General features: G+C 39.9%; 2 protein-coding genes across 2 annotated transcripts; both read right to left on the bottom strand.

Moving 5' to 3' along the window:
• Positions 1 to 1,694: 1,694 nt before the first annotated feature.
• LOC137293694 (nucleic acid dioxygenase ALKBH1-like) lies at positions 1,695 to 12,022 on the bottom strand. The gene is made up of 7 exons (XM_067824395.1): positions 11,910 to 12,022; positions 8,130 to 8,283; positions 7,068 to 7,164; positions 6,614 to 6,776; positions 5,838 to 5,916; positions 5,093 to 5,286; positions 1,695 to 3,608 (listed from the first exon to the last, which is right to left on the bottom strand). Exons 2-7 carry the CDS (start codon positions 8,271 to 8,273, stop codon positions 3,167 to 3,169), a joined length of 1,119 nt encoding a protein of 372 aa, XP_067680496.1. The 5' UTR covers positions 8,274 to 8,283; positions 11,910 to 12,022; the 3' UTR covers positions 1,695 to 3,166.
• Positions 12,023 to 13,746: 1,724 nt separating this feature from the next.
• On the bottom strand, positions 13,747 to 16,311 carry LOC137294425 (uncharacterized). Its single transcript, XM_067825434.1, has 2 exons — positions 16,054 to 16,311; positions 13,747 to 15,060 (listed from the first exon to the last, which is right to left on the bottom strand). Exons 1-2 carry the CDS (start codon positions 16,068 to 16,070, stop codon positions 14,283 to 14,285), a joined length of 795 nt encoding a protein of 264 aa, XP_067681535.1. The 5' UTR covers positions 16,071 to 16,311; the 3' UTR covers positions 13,747 to 14,282.
• Between the last annotated feature and the right edge of the window lie 1,977 nt (positions 16,312 to 18,288).

Here is an 18,288-nt window from a genome sequence, read left to right as displayed (position 1 = left end):
AAGATGCTTGTTAAGAACTGATTCAGTGTGCTGGCGTTTTCCTTGTCTGTAGTAGATGTAGTGGATTTGACAGGTCTGCTACAGCTTCTCTCGGTTTCATTTTGCTGTTTGTATATGTCTAAACGGATTCTGGATTGTCTTTTACCTCCCTGGCTTGCTCCTTTCAACAGATTTCTTAGCTTGACTGCACCTTTTCTTGACCCTATTTCTGGCTCTAGTGTATTCCCTTTAGTCAGACTCCTTCCGCGAAGATCTATGCTGGCAATATACTCTGTTTTTTCTGTTGCTGCTCTTTCTTTACACATCCACTTTTTCTTTTGCTTTCTTGGATTTGCCCTACCTCGCGGGATATGTCTCCACTGCCATTGATATCTTGTCTTTTAAACACTTCCAAGCTCCTTCTGTGTCTAGACCCTTCATATTCTTTCCACTTTACTCCCTACAACTGTGTCCTCATTGCGTCATAGCCTCATTTTAGTACCATGTGCCTTGTGTCTGCCTGCGTCCTTCTAGATTTCGTGCTGCATTTGTAGCGGAACTTGAGAACTTGATGATGACTGCTCCCCCCATGGGATTCAATTCTCGACAACACCAAATGCCCTCTGCATCTTTAGCCATGATAATATTCGATGTATTGGGTGTCTGCATGGCTCTGTAATGTGTTGGTTCCGTCACAAGTTGATACAGGAATGCGTCTCTGAGAATTTTTCAGAGAGTGGTCCTTAGGTTTTCCTTAGGTTCTGAATCTCTGGTCTCCCTGGGGTTCCTTTTCCATTCGAATGGGTTCGTTTGTTCCTATCAGAATTATATATATTCTGAGACTACGCGTTAGTCTACACTACGGGGAGCCGGGGGTCCCAAACGTCTAAGGTGCCACTCTTTGCTGCATAGAATTGCATCCCTTGGGCACACAAGAGTCCAACAACTACAGCGGTTGTGCCTTAATCGTCACTAGGGTTGTCCACACCAAACCTTGCGCTGGTGCGTTACACCAAAGTAGTAAACACCTGCTTCTCCTGGGATCTTTCATCCCACTGTGAGCTGACTCATACAAGAGTCATCAAAAGAAGACATATCCCCATGGCCCCAACATATTTGAAACGACAAATCATCTGACAGTTACTCGATGTTTTTTAGACTAAGTCCGAAGGCGCGGGATAAAAATAACTATGGTCATACTATCAATCAAAATTTTATCATAAAAGCATAATCAACTTCTCTACACATTCTTGTGGTGGGACAAATGCCTAAATGTGTCGTTCTCTGCAGATACTCAGTTGATTGTACGGTACCAGCAGTAAAACTGAAATTTGTATTCTGGGCTTGAATATCCTTGTACCATTGACAAGTACCAGCAAACAGACAGTAATTTGTCTCACTTGTCAGTATTGCTGTACATGGGCAGCAAAACTGTAATCCCTGTCCACTGTATGTGCCAGTGCTACACGTACCACACAGAATATTTATGGCCCAAAAGTCTTTCCTGTTATGAAGATCATTAATTATTGATGCAGCAATAAGTGTGTCCTCCAATTTGTGAGAACTCCCAGTTGTAAGACACATATATTAAATGGTTCGGAGCATATAGGTGGTGCTTCCACATCCCAGCCATGAAAGTGGGAACAGCTCTGTTGCTAATGAGTACCCACAGGAGGTATAGTTCATTAATGAGTTAATTAATGCAGAAGACATTGTTTGTGGAAGCGCATTTATTGTTTTCAATGAAGAAAATCAATAAATACAGAAATAATGAAATAGACCATCAAGAATATGGAGCGACCAGGTCGACATCGGTACTTGCTGCCATATACTGGTGAGTGAAAAGAGCAGTTTGATAAAGATTTATATAAATTATGGTTAAAGAGTTATTGCAGTCAGATTTTATCATTTACAGTGAATTAGGTAGATACCCAATCAGTATATCTGTAACAGTCAAGAATTATATCAAGCTGGACTAAAATGTTATGTTGTAATGTCAAATTAAATACCATGTTATATAATGTATAATTTGTATTCTTCAAATGCTGATTTTCATGTTCCATTGTAATCAGATGTCAAGTGTATTGTATCATTTACTTTTTAGAACTTTACTTGTTACAGTTACCTTATTACTATAGACTTCTGTTGACTAAATTTAGAACTTCCAACCATAGGTTGCCCATTGCTATGGAACTGAAAGGTGTAACAGATATACATCATCTGTCAGTGATGAACTCCACATTATATTATACTGTTCAGCACATGCATCTAGACAGTTTTGTTTCCCAATAGCTGTGAAGTTACACAATTTATCAAAACTGGACTTTGTTCAATATTTTAATGTGATCTTATAGAATAAAATATCTGTTACATTCAAGATTCAGTTATATGGCTAAACCCTAATTAGCTTGCTAAAACCTAAATAGCTAGGGTTAATCTATTCTGTCACATAGGGGAGCAAGGTGTGTTTTCTTTCCTAATTACCTACTCCACTGTCTCACAACTGGGAGTCTCACAATTGGCAATTCTTATAAATGGGAGTTGACCGCAAAAGGCAAAAAGTATGGTGTGACAACCTGGTTTGTTTGTTTGTACTCATCCATTTGAGCAGTCTGATGGTGGTGTGGTGATAATCACGTCTGAGGGCAGTAATTGACATCATTAGCTAAGTGGTGTTTCCTGCTCAACACATACTTGCAAGCAAAGTATTGTTCTAGTAGAAGGTACAGCTTGACATTTTGAAACAATCATGTGTTGTTTCTAATATCCTTGAACAACTCACTCACTAATAAGGAAGGAGAAATATATTCTTTCTTTGACAAACTTAAAGCTTATACTTATCCAGCTACAGGGCTGTTAATATAAGTTGTTTTTGTTTCAGTTGAATGTTTGATCCTAAGTCAAGAGATTCTCATCATTTGAACTTTATATCTTGGCACTTTTACAATGTATTCATCGAAAAGAAGTCAGTGCTGTAAGTGAACATATCATGCTGTCATTTACAGCTAACAATCATTTGTCACTGTGTTGATAGATAAAAATATACAGGACATAAAAATATTAAAATAAAAATATATCAAAAGTCATATTTATATATCACTTGTCATACAACCATTTGTCACTCTACAGATGTATTAAACAGATGTAAACATATGAAGTAATTCCACTGGCATATGAAAAGCCTTTGTCATGAATCATTTAACTTAAACTTTTTTGCAACTGGCATCTCTTGCTCTGTGCCATCAGACACTAACACATTTCCATCTTCTTCTGGGAATGTCTGGCCTGACTTCAACACCTGCCGTACATTAACATTAATACGAGAAGTCTTAAGAAAAACCTTTAATGGTTTCCAATTCATTTTAGTCATCTCCTGACTGATATAAGTGTCTGTGTCACTTGATGAATCTCTGTTCACATTGTCAACAGTTTCTGAAAGAGTTTCCTCAATCTGTTTGTTCCAGTCCAGGTACGATGGGTTTGTGGCAGCAAGTATCCGAGGAACTGCATGATACGCCATCCTCGACTCCCCACCCATCACACAGATGTCACCACTACGCAAGTACATAGCTGATGGTGGTGTGGCCTTTGTCTGTCCTCCCAGGAGAAATACAGCATCTTGACCAAAGCTAGATGAAGTGTGAAACAGGATTTCAGTTAGTTACATGAATTACCAGCAATGATAATGATTATAGTGAATGCTCATATATTCAATGTCCACAGAACAATTACTGGCCTGTTCAACAGATTGCGTACATGCAATTTCCACTGTACAGCACATTGTTTAGATCTATAAGAGGAGTTAGCTAGTGCCATATTTATCTATTTAAGTAATCAAATAAGGACCCTTAGTGGATGTGTGTGATGTAGATAAAACAATGAAGTCCAAAGGGAAAGGGGAATTACACCTCAGGGAAAATTTTTCATGGGAGAAGGGGTATCCTCACTCTGGATCTGCACCTGTTAAGTATGTTTAGTTATGTTTAATTCCGTAGGGTGTGACATCTACGCATTGTTACCATACCTAGAGTTTGGACCTGACACGCCCTCCATCACCTTAACACATTATGGATCGAACAAAATTGTCCGAGTGAGTGAATTTTGTTTTATGCCATGGTCTATAACATCATGTCTGCCTGTACAAGTGGTTGATAGCAGACGCAACATTGCTGACACACACATAAGGTCACATATTTCAACCTACCACAGGGCTCCAGATGTTTTTTCTTCATCTCATCCTTTCAACATACTCCTTATTTTTTCAATATAGAAGTACTGGAAAAGCTTAAGTGTACTTTAAAACACTGAAAACATTTCATTAATGCACCATAATATTGCTACTCTTCTGTAAACAAGTTAGTAAACAGGAAAACAATATTTTTTTATAGAAATACATTTGTAAATGATTCTAAGACTGTACATCATTGCTCTGGTGTACATCAGCTATGTTTTATAAATGTTGTCCATTTTTATCATGCATATTTTTTATCAGTATATTTGCTGATATACCTGGAGCCCTGTTACCATGATCAGATTTGTTTGTTTCTGAGACATAAATGTCCTCAGAATTCTTTGTCCATTATCATCTTTCTGAAACTGCTCTGTGACTTGACTGGCTGCTTGTCATAGGCATCCTACTGCTTGACAAGTATTAGATGAGCCACAATCTGACAAATGACCCCAATTTGCATATATGGGAACATCCTCCAGAACATTCCATTTGAAACATGAGGGAAACAGGTTATCGTCTAAATATTGAAAAGTTCAATTTCCTTGTGTGAATCGTGTTGTGATGGTGTTTTGCTGAACTAAATAGCTCTACGAGACACATGGAGTTCATGCCACGGTCAGCATGTATTTCACATGCTTAATTGCCAATCTACCTGGAGCAACCAAGTGCATTCGTCCAGATTACTTGCCACGCCTGCTTGTCACAAACACATTCACTGTGCTGGCTCATCTAATACTCGTCAAGCAGCAGGGTGTCAGAGGTTGTCCCGATTCCCCTTTTTACCTCAGAATCAATATTACATAAGTCACCATGTTGAATCTTTACAGACTATGGCATGAACCAACAGACAAATACACTTGGAATGTAGCAATACAGACAGACCTGACAGACAAGAGAGGAGCCTCTTGGTCGAACTCCGAGTGATCTGTGTGTCCCGCTAGGGTCGAGTCCATGTGGTAATAGTTGACAATGGCAGCCTCTGGGCTGAAGTCTTTGTAGCCCAGTGCCTCAGCTATACAGGAAGATAGGACACCCAGGTCAGCAGGGAACTCACTGTGCTGGTCAGCGTAGTACTTCTGGAAGTATGTTAAATACACAGAGGTAGAAGGAGGAATTACCTGGAAGCTTGGGATGTTGTACTTATCATTATAAGTTAGGAACAGTTCAGCTCAAATATGAGTGGGGCATAGGGGTAGCCTCACGGTCAAAGCTTTTTCTAATCATGCCGATGACCAGGGTTCGATTTGCCACATGGGTACAATGTGTAAAGTCCATTTCTGGTGTCCCCTGCCATGATATTTCTGGAATATTTCTTAAAGCAGCATAAAACCATACTCACTCACACACATTTGAGTTGAAATTGAGTTCCAGATCACTATGTGCTTCCAGTCATCTTAACACGACCATTTACTTCCTGTGTTCCAGATTAGCATAAGACACAGGTATATTATCAGAAACCATGACATTCAGATCCACCAAATGTTTGTCTGTTAGACTGTCTCTGATGAGAAATGGTTACTTCACAACAGCAAGTAATTATCATTAAAATCCCTCACTGCTGTATGAAATGTAAGTTTGCAAAACATATGTTTGCAACAAAGGTCTCTGTAACAGCACTGTACCATACCTTGGCTGTCCAGTCATAGTGATAACCCAAAGTGACCCATCTCAGTTTCATCAATAAATCATTCCTCTGCAACTCCTGGCTGTAACACAGGGATCATTGAGCTCATAAATCAGTCTACCATGATGTTTTAAAAAAGAAGTATTGGTGACTGCATCATAACAATATTGGTTTCTGTCTACAGCACTAGTGTCTTGTCAAGCATTACAGAATCTATACAGTTGCAGCTTAATGCAGCCATGAATAAGTCCAAGTATTTTATTCACACAAATTTTACATTACAAGTCTAAGCTAAGTGCACCTTCATGATGCTAAATAGGGTGCACCTTCATGATGCTAAATAGGGTGCACCTTCATGATGCTAAATAGAGTGCACCTTCATGATGCTAAATAGGGTGCACCTTCATGATGCTAAATAGGGTGCACCTTCATGATGCTAAATAGGGTGCACCTTCATGATGCTAAATAGGGTGTACCTTCATGATTCTCTTGTGTGAAGGTCCATTGCATAGTGATGGTGGTATTAGACAAAGGCTTAATTTTTGTGCTCAAAATTACAGCTCATGATTCTTGGCTTGCATTGATGAACAAGACCATAACTTGTGCATTCCATGGAAAATATTATACAGCTGAACACATCTCATGTAACAAAATATCATAATCAAATCAATTTTGAACATGTAAAACACTGTTCATCGAGGTGACAAGCTATTATCATCAGCCTAACAAACATCAGTCAACTCAATGTTACTTTGAAACAAAACACAAATAATGCAAACCTGTCTTGTTTGGCAAAATCATCAAATACTTTGGCAATCTGGCTTCGCTCCATATGGGGGTCTAGGTTGGTGACATTAGGAGGCAGGTGGTAGTCCTGTAAGCATCGCTTGATCCAGTAGCGTTGAAACCCAACTTCAAATGGGTTTAGAATTACCACAAAACCTGTCACATTTACACACAGATCATATAAATCAGTGGCAGAAGCTCAAAACCTTCAAACTGTACATATGAATAGTATTATCTAGGAAATCATTGTAAATTTGGGTTGTTCAACACATATTGCTGAAACATAAGTATTGATTTATGACAAATCTTATGAAATATAAATGAAGTTTACATATATTAAAATGCGCTACCAGTTGGAGAGTGATATTGGAGTGAGTAGTGAGTGAGTTGAGTTTTAGGGGCTTTGGAACAGTATTCCCGTTTGTGTTTTGCTCCAGTGAATCCTACCTGGGTGCTTGTTGAGTGTGAAGGCCTGCCACTTTGTCACTGGTTTCAGTCCAAGTGGAAGTTGGGTAACTGGTCTGTGAAGTTCAACTTCAGACACCTGCATTAATGCGCAGTATCAAAAGTATCAAAAGACTAGTATCAAAAGTCATATTTAGGCCAAATTTCCCGTTATGCTGATGCTTTCCAATGTTGTATCACTTTGCATCACTTGTTACAGGTATATTTGGATTAAATAAATGCATCCTAATAAGAAAGCTTTCAAATTCAAGGACTGCATACATGTCCTTTGCATTGATATCATTATCTTTATGCATGAAACTGGAGAAATATATTATGATGTAGTGAAAGTCCTGTCATAACATGGGAATGAATCTTAACAATGTTGATGTCTCTGACAATTTGACGGAACCCCCTGGCCACAACACTGCACGCTATCAATAAGCTTGCTTGTTACTAACAACACTTTCACATAGCTCTTGAGCATGCACACTGAACATAAAATGAGAAAAAATGATATGGTTTATTTGGTCAAACACATTTGTAATAGCAAAACATAATAGAAAAAAACAAAAAAACATCAAATTTGCATGTGTGTATTACATTATCCAGTAACGTTACAACCAGCAGTCATGATTGTTTGCAGACAGTTACATGAAAATGTGCTCCAATGTGATCATAAATATAATTCCTTATTAGGTCACCTAATACATCAAAGTGATATATAAATTATGTAGCATGACAGGATTAGTTTGATAGCTATAAAAGATTATAGCTGTGTTTAATCAGCTTACGCTTGAACCCTGCGGGTGGAAAGCCATATAAAGTAAGTGTGAGTGAATAGGCCTCCTAAACTAAACTGTAAGGGGCACTGAGCCTAGTTGTGTAATTCCATATGCACATCATGACAAGTAGGATAGCTGACCTTCATATGTTACAGATAAATTACAACAAACCCAGCACATCAAACATATTGTCAATGAAACGAACGGGATTCCACCCATTCTTCTGTGGCCAATCCCTTAATAGGACTGTCTTAATACACATCATCATTAAATGTCTCACCTCAGCACCATTTGGGTTTGGTGAGTTTAAGCTCTTTTCATCTGTTAACTTGTTGAAGTCAATCACACTGGAATACTGTGGAGGAGGATTCCTTGCCTTGAAATACTTGAAGCTGAGTCGGAAGTGATCTGTTTCCTGCGTCATAACTGGACATCTGACAAAACAATGACACATGTAAAATGGGTATCAGGACATTTTTCGTTTGAGACAAAATAGTCACTCCTCTAGTATAAGTCACTTTCACTGAATAATGAATAAAACAAACTGACAAGTGAGTGAGTGAGTTTAGTTTTACACTGCAATATTCTAGCTACATGGCAGAGTGTATAGATGATCAAGTCAGGACCAGACAATCCAGTGATCATCAGTATGAGCACTGATCCACACAATAGTGGGATACGACATGTATCAACCAACTCAGCAAGCATGACCGACCGATTCTGTTAGTTGCCTCTTACAACAAAGGGTTACTGAAGATCAGTTCTAACCTGGATCTTCATGGGTCACATGCTATTGTTGGTCGTAATGTTATGAAACTATAAAAAAACATCTTATTTGACAGTGTTAATGTATCATAACAATGACCAGTAACCACAATACTGTCAAATGAAACATATACATGAGTATGTTTATTATGCTTTGATAAGCAACAGGTGAATTCAAGCAACCCAAAACTTCATGAATAACTTCACTGTAATAATAAAAAACAAACTGACTTCAGAAAACAACATCATCTCTATCAGACATAATCCCACTGAATTTGCAGCTTCCATACATGATACTAGATCATTCCACATACTCCAGAATTGTCTTTGCTGCAAACAATAATCAAAAACAATATTTTTGCTGTCTGCTAGTTTGGACTATATAGATAGGATAATCAATATCACTGTAAAGAATCTTTCACAGAATTTAGAAAATAACATAGTCCATGATTATTTAAAGACAAAGATATATAACCAGCATCTGTGAATAACTGATGCCTCTAACTGATGCACACATAGACTCTTTTCATGCAAATATTTAAACTTCTGAAACAATTAATCACTGGTAAGGACAAACTTTATGGATACAACATTTTGATATCGATTCTTTTGTCATTGTCAAGCAGGAACAAATCAGATGGAAAACAGGGTTATATATACTGTATTGAAATAAAGTTTGTCCTCATCTCACTCTCCACTTCTACAAATGCCACTCATACAAAGTACTCACTGAGTAAACTTGAATAAAATAAACTTGAATTTCTTTTCATATCTGCTCTAAATGTAGCCATTAAATTTCACAATGAGAATAAAGTAGAGTTGTCTTTCTTTGCTATTTATCACTTTATGATAGTCCAGGAAACATCAACATCAAATACCATGTTGATTTTCATATTTACATCATCATGACTGTGTCATAAAATCAGGGCAAGTGGAAATTTGGTCAGGACAAGTTACTTTCTTAAAGTCACTTGTCCTGTGCCAAGTGGCTTTTCTAAAAATTTTGAACCCATGTATATTCTTGATGAGATATGATAACTTATAACATATAACATATAGAGAAGTCATAATAATAATAATAAAGTAAACTTATAATGCACAGAATCTCCAGGCACTAAGTGTCTGCTCTATGCTCTGCAGAATATGTACAAATATATTGTCATTGGATGTATTATACATTGTAGAGTCTTTTGAAGAGGTCTGTCTTCAAGCAGGTTTTGAAGATAGTCAACGATGTAGAAAAAGTTGAAAAGGTAGATCATTCCAGAGTGATGGGGTGAGAAATGAAAATGACCTCTGTCCAAACTTTTTTAGGTTTACTTTTGGCACTTTAAGAAGGAGCTGATCTGCTGATCTCAATGCACGAGATGGGACATACTGCTCAACTAACTCTGTCAGGTACTCTGGTGCAGTCTGATGGAAGCACTGATATGTTAGAGTCAAGATTTTATACTGGACATGAGCTTCGATGGGGAACCAGTGTAGAAACACAAGTACAGGTGTGATATGTGCTGTTTTCTTTGCTCTCGTCACAATGTAAGCAGCCGTATTCTGCACGTGCTGCAACTTTGTTATCTGATCTCTTAATAACTGACCAAAAAGACTGTTCGCGTAGTCCAGTCTAAACAGGACAAGAGTTCTAGCCAGCATATGGGCCATATCTCTGTCAGAGAGATAGGACACAAACCATTTCAGCACAGTCCCATTGACACCAATGGAATCTCTCAGTGTCACAGCCATTCTTTAATGATCAATAGTATCGAAGACCACGGAGAGATCCAACAATACTCATAATCTTACAAAGCCCTTATCCACAGAAATACACGTCATTCATTATCCGAAGTAGCGCAGTTTCCATGCTATGTCCTGACATATATGCAGACTGATATTTGTCATACTTGTCTAGGTGGGAAGACAATCAACATTTAACTGCCCGCTCCAGCACTGCCCGCTTCATATTATCCATATCTTCCAAACAATGATGAATGATAACTCCTTTATTCCGCACACTTTTAATGTCTGTAATATGTAATCCCTTTTGCCAAACTCTGTTGAAGGCTTCACTGTTATAACATTTTTTTTTACTGCTGCCAATTGCCTAGGCTATTACATTATACAAATAAGTAATTTCATATGGTATTGAATCTCTCACAGTACATCCACTGTAAAATTAAATTTGGACATAAATAAATACATTAAAAACACTCTTCTCAAACACTTTGGACAAACAACTGGTAAGGGTTGCAGACCTGTAATTTCAACATTTGTCTTTTAATGACTTGGTACTGTTTCAAAGTTGTCTATGTCAAACCATAAACATCACATCATTATGACCCCAGGTACTTTTACAAACATGGGTCAACCTCTGAACTGTATTGTCTTCATACCAGTATGCTGTCTACACAGATAGGTAATGTATTATACAAACTAGGAGCTATGGGTAGTAGATAGAGCTGTAATACTGCCGAGAGTTGCATTATAACAACAAACAGTAGAAAGCATCCTGCGAATATGTATACCATTATTTACTGGACTGGAGTTTGTGTTAATGTGTATTGTGTTATTTTATATTACTGCTACAAGGGTTATGGGGATGACCATTGTGTGCTAATGATGCTGATGGGTTGCAGTAAACCTAGAAATAAGAGGTTTAGTGTCACATCCTGTAATTGGTCACTGTTTCCTTACACACATCATTTTCTGCATTCTCAAAGCTCTATGGGTATATGAAGCAAGTCTAGATTTACTCACGTTCTGAAACCCCTCGAGATAACCGGTACCCCCATCAAAAACCAACATCACAAACTGACATGCATACCTCACCCTAAATATACATTCAATAAACCAGAACAAGTATAAAAAAACAATCAATTGACCTATTTCATTGTTGGTATATTACATTGGGGAAGGACTCCCCTTGCGGAAATTTACTATGTAAAAAGAGGGGGTTACGGGCTAATAGTAGAATTTCCCTAATAGTCTACTGTGTGGTTGGATGTGTTGGGACACCCCCATTGCGATCGGAATGTAAGGTCGTGCCCTGCTTATTCTGTGGACGCCTTCGTGGCTGAAGGCTGGATCTGCCCCATATGAATTCTTTAATAATAATTATATATCCGGGGGGAGGGGACTATATTAATACAGACAGGGGTCTTAGGTGGATCTAGATTGTAAGGATTTGTCTCTGGTTTTGAACATCGCCTACAGGCTACAACCACAGCATCACATGGCCACGGTAATCCCAACCATTGTGTCTCAGGTTAGCGAGGATAAACAACTCTAGTGAAATACAAACCCTATATAGCTTGACTATTGTTAGATACAGATGTCCACAGAGTTCATAGTTTTGATAGTATTTCCCCGGTCCCTACACTATCGTCTGCAACAACTGATATGCAAAAGGAGAACCCAATTTACGGAACCCGCTTGGTCAATATGGAGAATTGTCTCAAAGAGAGAAATGCATACATCCTGACAAATATAAGTTCTGGGACCGGCCTATCTTTGATCAACACATAAATACTTTGAAATATCAAATTCATAGTTTTGTGTTTTACATTTTTGTTTGTATATGTTGCCTTATTTCATGCCGACTTTTTAATCAACCCAAGGGAAGTAAGCAAGTACGACTTCCTCACAACTGCCGTGAGTAGTCAGTTACCAAGGAAGATGTGCAGATGCATCAGCGTGTAGTCTCTTGTTAACTAACATTTTCATACTTAACATAACCTGAAAAAGTACGCCTGGTAGTGGTTTTAAAGTGCCTCCAATCCAAGAGTGGTGGTTAAACCGTTCACTTGTCACACAGGAGGCCGGGTTCGTGTGTGAAGCCCATTTCTGGTGTCCACTGCTGTGATATTGCCAGTGGTGAAAGTGGTGCAAAACCGTTCTCACTCACTCACTCACTCCAAGCAGACAACACTAGCAAATAAGTAGCCAGGACATCCTTTTTTAATGCCACACTCAGCAATATTCCAGCTCGAAGGAGGCAGTCTGTAAATACCCAATTTGTGGTGTCCACCACTCGTGATATTACTGGAATATCGCTAAAAGCGGCGTAAAACACAACCCAGCCACTCCCGTTAAAACGGACGTATTATTTTCCTTGACCACTATGTGACAGATGTGTGTGGTGGATACGAGAGAGAGAGAGAGAGAGAGAGAGATAGAGAGAGATAGAAAGAGAGAGAGAGAAAGAGAGCGACAGTACATGGTGTGAGTGACGTTCCCTTTGTGGCACATTTAACAATATTTCAGCGAGTTTAGTTTACACTGCACTGCAAAAGTGCAGCTATGTGGCGGCGAGCTATAAATAATCGAGTCTGTTCCGTACAGTCAAGTGTTCAACAACATGAGCATTGTTTTGGCAACTGGGAACCGTTGTCGTTTTAATTAAGTTAGCATACATGACCAGTCGTGTCTTACGGCAAACACGGGTTACTGAAGGCCAATATTCTAACCCGGACCTTCATGGGTCCACTATTATAGCAGTCTCTGGGCGGGGGACAGCAATTGTCTTCGCGCATTGTGCCCATATACGGAATCGAACCCGTGTCTAAGGCATGAGGAGCGAACGTTTAACCAGTAGGTTACCCCCACCGCCTCTGCAGGTCATGAAATCTAAGTAAATTTGGTTCAAAGAGGCACAGTAAGTGATGACATACTGGCTGAAACGGGCAAACAGTAACCGCCCTTGAAGACGTGGTTAAGAATCGGAGGCCCATACATGGTGCTTTAAGATGCCCATCCTTGTACACACTCAGGCCAAACTGCGACGCTGCCGCTCCCCGTGCTGAGTGATTTTGATGAATTGAATTGTTCGGCCGCTACACTAAACCCGATACAACCTAATCCGTTCACGTCCAACAGTAATTAGGGAAGGTAGTCTGGGGTCGTATTTATAATTTGCCGGTTCCATTATGTATATATACGCCAAGCTCACTTAAACACAGGCATAGGCGGATCCAGAGGTTTGGTGGTGGTGGGGTAGGGGTTATATGACCATTGAAACTCGTGAAAGTGAAGTGCACGTGGACATGCCTTGTGTTATAGAGTATGTAGGAACAGACAGCAAACACGGCCACATGCTTGTGTTGTAGAGTATGTAGGAACAGACAACAAACAAGGCCACATGCTTGTGTTATAGTGTATATATACCCCCGAGCAGTATATCAATGCATACACGTGGAGAACATCAGCTGAACACCCAAGCCGCCCTTCTACCAGTCACTCACGATGTATACATTGGTGGCCAAACGTTCGCAAACATACATGACCCCGGTAGATGCACCACGGTCACTGGGTCAGTCTTGTACAGGCATTGTACAGGTCATTAAACAAGACTTTCACTACAGTGTGGTCTGTTATGCTTCACCCTTTAAGAGTCGCACCTTCCTTCATCCCATATTGACGCGGTGTTACGATTCATGCCTTTTCAGTATGACGTGGTGGAGACCGCGACTTAGGTCAGCTGTTTTGATAATGTAAGCGTGGTTATCCCCTGTGAAAGATTAACATTCGTAGATGCTGTGAAACAGTTATTTTAAACATACTTGACAAAGTCTATCGTGAATATAGGTCAGATGTGTAACACTTTTGACAATGACCACAGGGGCCCTATTAAGGTAACTTCTTGTGGTTTTCTAACGTCCTCGCTGTAGTTGATCACCTACGATGCAACCGTGTTGGCCCTCGGAACCACTGGTTCAAGGTCACTATCGCCCTGCACAATGTTTCGTCTGTGTGTAGATACAATGGGTAGATGGTCTATAATATTTGTCGTCTGCTGTGTGGAGGTGAACCTAGGAACCCTGCTGTTAGCTAAAGGTGGTAACCGAAATGTGTTCCGTCTTCGCGCGAGGTAGGCTGGCGTGGTGCAGCGATCCTTTTCTCGGAGCTTCTCAAAACTGGACCTCAGAAACGAGTAGTGTTCGTCAATTAGTGTGTGAAACTTGTCCATTGATTGACCATAGTCAACAAGACGTCCTGTCGCCTTCCCCTCCGTCTTCATATGTTCCACCTTCCTCAGCCTTCTTTGACGAGGATGCATTCGATCGATGACTGACTGAATCTCAGGCCTGAAAGAGGCTAAGTCTTCCCCGCCATACATACCAAAAAGAAGAGTTTGATGGCTAGCAAGGGAGGCTGCCTCTCGCTTCCTTCTTAAACACTTCTGTAGACCTCTCTTCTCCATCAAGGACTTCTTGATGGGGAGGCTTCGCTGCCAGCCCAGGAAGTCTTCCGTCTGCTTATGTCGATCGATGCTCTTGGCGAAGATATCACTCCTCATCTTTATCTTCTCGTTGTGGACGATGATGTTTTTCCTGGCGCGTGACACCTTGCGATGGATGTGACAGAGACGCTGGTCCCCAAGGGTGGGTATCTGACTCAGGTTCTCCATCTTGTGGGGGTTCTTGTCCTGTAGTTGCTGTTTCAGAACTTGTACCCTGTAAGTAATGAATGGGTGAGTGGTAGTCAGGTCAAGAGACAACGGTTTAAGAAACGAACCGGATTGATTGATTGATTGATTGATTGACTGGATGATTGATGTTGTTCAACGCCACATTAAGGAATATTCAGGCTATATGAAGACTGTCTGTAAATAATCAACTTTTGACAAGACAACACAGGGACCGACTGCATGAGCACAGATCTATACAATTTCGACACGATGACAAATATGAACCAAGTCAGCGAGCCCGACCACCCGATCTTATCAGTCACCTCTCACGACAACATAGGTCGGGAGAGATTGGCAATACTAACCCGGACCTTCCTGGGTCTGACAAGTGAGTGAACTGGAGTGTAGACGTCAACTGTCATGTACCTTTCTTTTTTCATACCAAGTAACTTTAAAGACACAACTTCTTTGAGTCTGAATGGCATTTAGAAGTGCGTGAGAAGTACAATATAGAACAAACGTCATGGATAAAACTTCTATTTTTTCGTAAAACCGACGTTTCGGTACAGATACAGTATACATGTAGTTGCCAAGCAAGAATCTGTATCTAAACGTTGTTCTCACGAGTGAAAGATGTTATCCACAACGTTTGTTCTATATTTAAAGACGCAAGTGGGAATTTCGTGCTTTAGCTGTGTTGTGGAAGAATGTCATAATTTGGAGTAGTCGTGAAACATCCATGTGACCGATATAAATAAACATCAGTATCAACGAGGCTTAATCGAAGAGTTCACACACACAAAACACTGACTATCATTCACACAACGTTCTGACGCGGGGTGTATTGGCCCAGTCATAACGACTCTCAGTCCCAAAGTCACCCAATGTTGTACCCGTAATGGCATATTTCGACTGTATTTGCTCTATTACGCCATCTTATTTATATATCAGACCCATGCCACGATATCTTGAACCAGTCGACAGTTTCGTATGTGAAGTATACTGTTGCAGTAAATCAAAATATGGAATATGAACTTACTGTGGAGGGACCTCCATTGTGTATAAACTACGAGCCCAACCGTGTGGTAACACTTCTGTGCATACACTACGCGTTCATCCTCGCTCGGCCCGGGTCTGTCTCCACTGTCTACACCAGTATGTGGAATTTTATATCTTACAAATGAAGTGATCCATGTAAAGTTCATAATCTTACGATCTTATAATGACAATTGTGTTATTCTGACGGCGAATAGCTGTCCTAGCGAATCATCCCTTCAGCAAATCGCTGGGGGACCCCAAGTGGTTACCATATATAATGTCAAGGGAGTAGGTGGTGAATACAAGGAGACAGATTGATCCTACGGGGTGCTTCTTGTATTAATGAAAACGTTTACTTAGAGATTCCCCTGATACTAAGGTCAAGGTCATCTGAACTGACATTACAGTGTTTAACTTCATAGAAGACATAATAGAATGTGGATTGTCAATGGCAGTGTGTGGTTTCAGTTATATTGTAACTGTGATATTTTGATCAGAAAGAAGTCAGAACGGCTTTAAAACTACATACACACCCAACTCGCTCAAAAATATCCCTTTAAGCCAAGTCACAATGCCACGAAATTTAGATGGTCTTTGTCACTGTATTGATTGAATTTGGTCACATGTATCAAAATGCTGTCATCATGACTGAACTGTGGTCCTTTGGAATGCCTGTTGTACACCATATATTACCCCCCGGTGCCTGTAGCGGCGCACTACGGTAGTGACGCCACAGAGCGTGACTCGACTACGGATCTCCGAATGTAACATGGGATTGTAGAGGTCTGTTTCACCTGACAGGTAACTTGATATCCGGAACGACTCAGAATGAATATGTCAGTTGTATTGTTCTCCAAGCGTCATTAATAAGCATACAGGTGGTAACTAACACCTGTTGGGAAAACCTATTGCAAAACTGTCCACGGGTCTCACACCACTCCAATACAACACCTGTCCTGTCATTAACACTGTACTAACGTGCGTAATTACGTTTGGATATTCACCACACAACGACTTCAGGTTGAATATTCACCACACAACGACTGCAGGTTTAATATATATACTACACAACTACTTCGGGTTTAATATACACCACAAAACTACTTCAGGCTCAATATACACTACACAGCGACTTCAGGTTTAATATACACCACACAACGACTTTAAGGTTTAATACACACCACACAACGACTTCAGGTTCAATATATACTACACAACTACTTCAGGTTAAATATATACCACACAACGAGTTCAGATTTAATATACACCACAAAACGACTTCAGGTTCAATATACGCCACACAACGACTTGAGGTTTAATATACACTGCACAACGACTACTCAAAAGAAGTTAAGGGTCAAAGGTAGATTTCAACATGGGATTTAATTGCATAGGAAACATATATAAATTGTCCAAGCATTGTAAGATTTGGTTTATGTTCTCCTAAAGCTGAACACTGTGTGTAAAGCATGTGATCTGCGCGAACTCAATGATCCTTTGAAACTTAATAACAGGAGAAAGCAAAACGTGTTCTTCCACAACACAGCACATTTACTGGACAAAAATAGTTAGGGATATTTTTAAATTTTGAAATTACGAATAATGTTGTATTTAGTCGTTGATATACTGATAAAATATCAGTCACAAAAATAGCAATATCCCTAATGCATTTTGTCCGGTATAGTTGAGGCATGCTGTCAATCGGACCGCGAAGAAACGTCTAGCTGTAGGATAGCCTGCCACTGTGCCTAAACAAACTGGAAGATCATATACAAATGCTGTTAAATGCGACGCCAACTCAGCTTGCAAATTAGGTTGACGTTACAGGTCGGCAGCGTTTACTGAGATGCACCACGTGTCTCATGTTTCATGGAACGAGTGGCGATGTGCAAATCGTTGCTGTAGTATGCATGGATTAACACGTCAGTGCCATGTACAGCTTGAACCAGACAAGGAAGTCACCTTGTACAAGGAAAGAGGTATGAAGAGTATTTTCAAACAGCAGTTCCGTGGAAATGCGTGCTGTGCATACCATGGTGCGTGATTATCTAGCACAAAAAGATCATTTCTAATTAAATTTACAGTGGACATTTCGCAGATCAGAGTTCCAGTCACATATGTTTTCACCATCGTCGTTCATCTGACTGACCCGTCCCCTTTCACATAGACCAGGTGGAATGCTTGGAGGTATCGTCTGATAATGTCCTCTGTTAAGCGTAAGATAATCTGTGATCGT

Source organism: Haliotis asinina, chromosome 8, assembly GCF_037392515.1.
Source record: "Haliotis asinina isolate JCU_RB_2024 chromosome 8, JCU_Hal_asi_v2, whole genome shotgun sequence".
Classification (NCBI taxonomy): domain Eukaryota; kingdom Metazoa; phylum Mollusca; class Gastropoda; order Lepetellida; family Haliotidae; genus Haliotis; species Haliotis asinina.
The sequence above is the reverse complement of the archived record's forward strand: the minus strand, read 5'-3'. Positions and strand labels throughout refer to the sequence as shown.

Bases quoted from the DNA above. Each gene is read 5' to 3' on its own strand.
- LOC137293694 (XM_067824395.1), bottom strand. From the start codon at position 8,273: ATGACGCAGGAAACAGATCACTTCCGACTCAGCTTCAAGTATTTCAAG. The intron at 7,165-8,129 runs GTGAGACATTTA...GCATTAATGCAG, and splicing joins CAAACCCAAATGGTGCTGAG to GTGTCTGAAGTTGAACTTCA. The intron at 3,609-5,092 runs GTCTGTCTGTAT...CACTTCATCTAG, and splicing joins GCTCCTCTCTTGTCTGTCAG to CTTTGGTCAAGATGCTGTAT.